The sequence below is a fragment of the Theobroma cacao genome, chromosome 9 (assembly GCF_000208745.1).
Source record: "Theobroma cacao cultivar B97-61/B2 chromosome 9, Criollo_cocoa_genome_V2, whole genome shotgun sequence".
NCBI lineage: Eukaryota > Viridiplantae > Streptophyta > Magnoliopsida > Malvales > Malvaceae > Theobroma > Theobroma cacao.
The window spans coordinates 20890720-20896367 of record NC_030858.1 but is presented as its reverse complement, the minus strand read 5'-3'; the positions used below and the strand labels follow the sequence as shown (position 1 = coordinate 20896367).

At 32.0% G+C, this 5648-nt stretch overlaps 1 protein-coding gene across 1 annotated transcript; it reads right to left on the bottom strand.

Annotated features, from left to right (window-relative positions):
* LOC18589150 lies at positions 3546-5346 on the bottom strand. Its single transcript, XM_007014001.2, has 4 exons — positions 4903-5346; positions 4467-4749; positions 4301-4378; positions 3546-4218 (listed from the first exon to the last, which is right to left on the bottom strand). The coding sequence occupies exons 1-4, from the start codon at positions 5109-5111 to the stop codon at positions 4123-4125; spliced, it is 666 nt and encodes a 221-aa protein (XP_007014063.2). The 5' UTR covers positions 5112-5346; the 3' UTR covers positions 3546-4122.

Genomic DNA, 5648 nt, shown 5'->3' with positions numbered 1-5648 from the left:
GCAAGTAGGTAATTTAACATTGTCTGATTTAGAGATTTCCTGGGAAACTGTGTACAATTTTTGTGTTGATGGAAGTCAGTTTCTTTCTTGTTTTTTATGTCAAAACAATCAAAATTTGTTGATTCTTAGCGTATGAAATATGTCTGTTTGTTATCCATAAAAAAAAAAAAAATGAAGGAAAAGAAATATTGGGCTGTTAAAGTGACTGATTTGAAGCGTCTTGCCTAGCAGGTAAAAGTGACACAGGGCTCTTAGCTGCAAGGATGGCGTGCGAGTTAACAATTCATTCGACCACTGCAAGCATAATGTTGATCCCATCTCAATTTGGAAGATGAGCCGAAATGCTTTTTAATCTTGACACGACGGGTGATCACATAGATCAGGTTTGGAGATTTCCTCAACCCTTGTATATCATGGATCTTTAGTGTCTGCAAAGAATGGAGGAGGGTTCTGGTGGCGGTTGAACTGTACATTTGTAGGTATTTGTGAGGAGTATAGGTCCAATCATGTAAATGAAAAGGAAAAAAAATGAAAAGAAATAGGAAAATAATTACTAACAACTAGGGGAACATAGAAAAGCATTGCAGCTGTAAAAGGTTTGACGGTTTAGGCTGCAGTTTTGAAGTGCTTTTATAATCTGAATGAGCTTTCCTTTTGTATAAATCCCATTTAATATTGTTGCTTTTGTGCTCTCTCCCTCGCTCTGAACGAATGTTAGTTTGAAACATTCATTGATGACATGGTGATTGCATTGCATTCATTGGAATCTCGTGCCTTCCTAGAGCTTTTGCATAGTAACTGAGGACAGAAACATGAAAAACCTTTGAGGAAGGAGAATGGAAAAAAAAAAGAAAATTATATTTGTTTTATTATTTTTATATATGACAGGAATTGTTATTATGAATTATTCTAATATTTGGTTGACAGGAATCATTTTTAGAATAAGTGATAAATGATAAAAATATTTTTTATTATAATATTTATTTTGTAAATTAAAATATTTATTTTTAAAATATTGAAATATAGAGAATTTATAATTAAAATCTTAATTTAATTTTTAAGTTTAAAATGTTAATTTTGATAAGTGTATAATTAGAATTTTAAATCTTTTTATTTTAAATTCAGTTTAATTTAGTGAGAGAAACAGAGAGGTAGTTGGGTAGAGAAATTATAAAAAATGAATAAAATGCATGTTATATAGAATGGTAATTTTTAAATTAAAGAAGGACAATTTTGTTTTTCGATATTTTTTCTCTTTTCCTTGCCTCTTGGAATAGCCAATACTAAGAGGTCTTAGTACTGGTTATTCCCTCAATGACCATTCCAAGAATTGATCATTCCTTCCAACCCAATAAAGTGTTGAAGAAGATTACGATTAGGGAGAATGTGTTAAAGAAGATTAAGATTAGGGAGGATGGTTATTTTATTCGTCAACAAAGCATGTTACTAGAAAAAAAAATAGTAATCTGACCGTAATAATCTCGAATTTGAAATTCTTGGAAGTTGAATTAATACGAATTTAAAGTGATTTTAAAATGAACGGTCAGAATGATCTAAACTTGAATAATCCATTCAAAATTAATTCTATTTGATTTATTGTTTATATAAAGGTAAATAACTTGAATTCGAGAAAGTCAAATTTGAATAATGTGAGTGGGAAACTTTAATTATTGGAATTTGAAATGATTCAAACTAAAGTGACTTAATTTCGAAAATGATTTTGAATTTCCTTTTTACTTGGAAAAACTCGACCTTTTTTAATTGTCACTTCTAATTTTGAGTTTGAAAACTTTGTGTTTGGGTCATTTCGAGGATAACTTATTTTGTAGATTTTTAAAATTAAATTGAATTGAATTTGGACAAATCACGTCAAATTTTATCAACTTATTTAAAGCTATATTTTTATCAGTTTATAAAATATCCACAATCCTAATATTTGATATCATAATTTTTTTTAAAAAAAAGTAAATCATATGACAAGATAAAAAGAAGACAATTTATTACACTCGTGATACCTAAAATTTGATTTTTATAATTTAAAATGTAACTTGTTGGTTCCTGTACTTCTTCTACCTGTAGCAAAATTGTCCCCATGTTGATTTTTATAATTCTACCGTGTAACATTTGCTAAATGATGTGCAAAATAATTGCTTTCTTCAAAATATTTTATTCAATATTATTTTCTTTAAAAGCTATTTTCTATATAAAAGAACAAAACTATTTTACTAATAAATTTCATATTTATTATAAAAATAAAGATAAAATAACCCCATCCTCTTTGTTTTATTCGAAATTCTAAGTGAGTTTATTATTAGTTTTCGAAATAGATATTTCGTCTTAAAAAAATATCTTTCGCTGGATACATAAGTCTAGTCGTTTGGTAATCGTTAATTTGATAACGTGACAATATTAAAATGATAATTATATACTTTATATTTTTTTAAAAAATTATTATTATATAATCTAATTTTTTTTGTAAATTAAAAAAAAAATAGGGAGTGCGCGCTAACTGATCTTTTGAGAAATTAAAGGGAGATTGTTATTTTTAAACAAAAACAAATATGATAATAAAATTTTAAATTAATAAAAAAATATTTTAATTTTTATATATTTTTTATTAATGATGTTTACACTCTTGAAGGGAAATGTCTATTTTGATTAATTAAAATTTTTTTCTATTCTTCTTTTTCTTCTTTCTCGTCACCCCTCTTCTACCGGCCGAATGAATGAGCCATGTGAAAGGGCCAAATATGGATATCGACAGTTGGGACTGAGGTCGCGCCTTACCTGGAGTGGGGCATGGCCCTTCACGATCGTAGATCAGTGAGTGGGACAGCCAAATCTGGTCCTTTCACCGCCCACTCTCCCTCCCCTTCTCCATCAAAAATGTTCAAAAATTAAAAATGTAAATTGTCAAAAGCACCTCTCAGGAGCACCCCTGAACTGCATCCGCAAACCCGAACCCGAAACTGCCCATAAGAAAAGTGAAAAATTTCCAATTAAGCATTTTTTTTATAAACTTCAATTGCCACATCAGTAAATGATCATTTTATTGTAATATTGGAAATTATAGGGACTAACGAGATGCTTTCTAAATTGTATGGACCAAAATGATGTATTCCCCAAACTTTGAGAACTAGGCGTTTAATTTACTAAAAAAGTATATTAAAAGTCATTTATTAATTTAGAATCATTTTATACAAAAATTAACAGTTTTCTCCCAAAAAATTTATTTTTAATTTTTATTACACTTGAATTTATGATGTATAATTGTAGAAAACAAATTTAATTATCGTAACAGAAATGATTTATTTTCTTACTCTTGTTTCTCAAGATTAAGAAAGATAATATCCAGCAAGAGTATAAAAAATAAATCTTAGTAGACCAATAACTTGTTTTGTAAATATTATTTTTTAATTAATTTAAAGATCAAGTGTTTTAATGATATTCGACAGCTCCAAGTACAAGTGATAATCATTTTCTTGGATGTTTTTCCACCCATCCATTTTGTCATCCTTCCAACCAAAGCCTAATGCTTGCCAGAGTGAAAACAAACTGGGAAACATGGAATACTTTGTCTCATTTCAAGCTTACAACTACAATACCTTCTTACAAAATGCACTGCAGTGTCTACCCTTAAATAGATTTCCTACCTAACTAAAACAAGAAATTGAAACTGCAGATGATACCGTTGATGAAACACTACATGGCAGGTTGACAGTATCATGATGATCTAGTTAGGTACTGAATTCCCTTAATTTCTTTCTCGCCAGGCTTGGCCATGATTGCATTGAGAATAACAAATGGACAAAGATGAATCTCCCAGATGAAGGCTATTGCTTTTGCCCTTTGAGCTCATTGAACCTAGAAATCCCAACTACTCAATTCAACTAGATGTTTATCCAACCTCCACAGTATGCAACTACTAGTCAGATTACCCGTCCTTTATCTGGTATAGAATCTGTGATTTAGACTTAGAAAGAGAGATACTGAGTCCAAATGTGATCAGAATTTGCAGAGCTACAGAATCAAATACAAGAAGAGAGACCCTATTTTTGCCCTTTAACTATCTATTCAACAATGGCACTAAAAAAAGAAAATCCATATCTTTAATTGTCTCTCCTAACAACCAAAATCAACGGTTTCATTCATTCCTTTGCATAATTCTCTTTCTGAATCACTTTCCATACTTCCCATGGCCTTCAGTCCTCTTGGTTTCTGAATTATAGGAGCAAACAATGACAAGAAGAAATAAATTGGTCAAAAGAAAAAGATTTGGTTAAAAGGCAAAACGAGTTACCTTCTTTGAAGTTTTCTTCTCCCTGACTTGATACCTCTCTTGGCACAGGTCCGATAGCCATGCCCCAGGGCTCACCAACTACACAAACAAACACCATGGTGAACAATAAACGAGGCAAGATGACAATCTTTTGCAAAATTTTTTTTATAAAAGTAGAGTGACTAACGAGTATGCTTCTTTGGATCGCCTTTGCCCTTTTCTTTGGCCTTTGAGGAAGCTTACATCCCTTCATAGCCATGAAATCTTGTTCCTTTTCTTTACAAGATAATGTGGTGAACAACTTTGGCCACACAATGCGTTTATCTTCCTTTACCTGATGATCCATCAAAACCTTTGTATTGTCATCCAGTCCTAATGAACCCGAGCCCCTTGTTGCATAGTACCTATCTTCCTTCTCTGGTGATGTCAATGCTGATCTTGGTTTATTTGTTGCCAAATCAGAAATATGCCTGTCAAAGGAAAATTCCGGATCTATGATTAGACTTAAAACTAACTAGTGCTGGATGCTCAACAAATGAAGAAACCCAGTACCTTAAACAAAATTTTATATACAATAAGTGAAAGTCAAAGAAGAAATTGGATTTGGGTAGTTGTTTTCTCACCTGTTGAGACGATTGGCAACAGGTGAAGAAGCCATCTTCTTCTTTGGCAAAGGTAAAGGCTCTGTTGTTGTTGGCTTGCTGCTGCTGCTGCTGCTGTTGCCAAAACGGTGCTCTTTTTTAAGCTTATTGAAACACCTAAGCCTCTTCCTGTTTCCCCATTGCAACACAAAATCTTTCTCCATGTTCTCCCTCTTCCCCTCCATCTCCATTGCTACTATATGACTTTCTCTCAAGATCTGTGGGCTAAAGAAACAATGCTCTGAGGAGAAAACGCCTTCAAATACAAAAGATTTACAGCATGGGACACAGTAGATTTCTGGACGACAAATCAAAAATACGGCGCTTTTATGTTGTCTTCACCAAAAGCGACCCTCACTTCCTCTCTTTGTGTTTGCTTTTTTCACCCTATTTTGTTTCTTACTCTTTTAACACATTTACTAAATAAGAAATCATCCTATTTTATAGTCTTTTTCATTTGTTGTATTATCATCCAATTGAATGACCTTTTCCCTTCTTTGGTGGTTGGGTCCGGGTCCAAGTTTTCCTCGCTTGGGGTTTCTTTGGATCCAAACAGCTTTCGATTTCTAGTGTATATTGGATTAGGTTTGTATTTGTCTTTGGTTCATCGATTAAATAAATTCCATGTGACCCAACCGATCGAGATTTATGACTTGCCTTGTTTCACGATGTTGTCAAATCAATGATACTCTTTCTCGTCTTCCCTTCAATATTCATCTTTTCTTTTT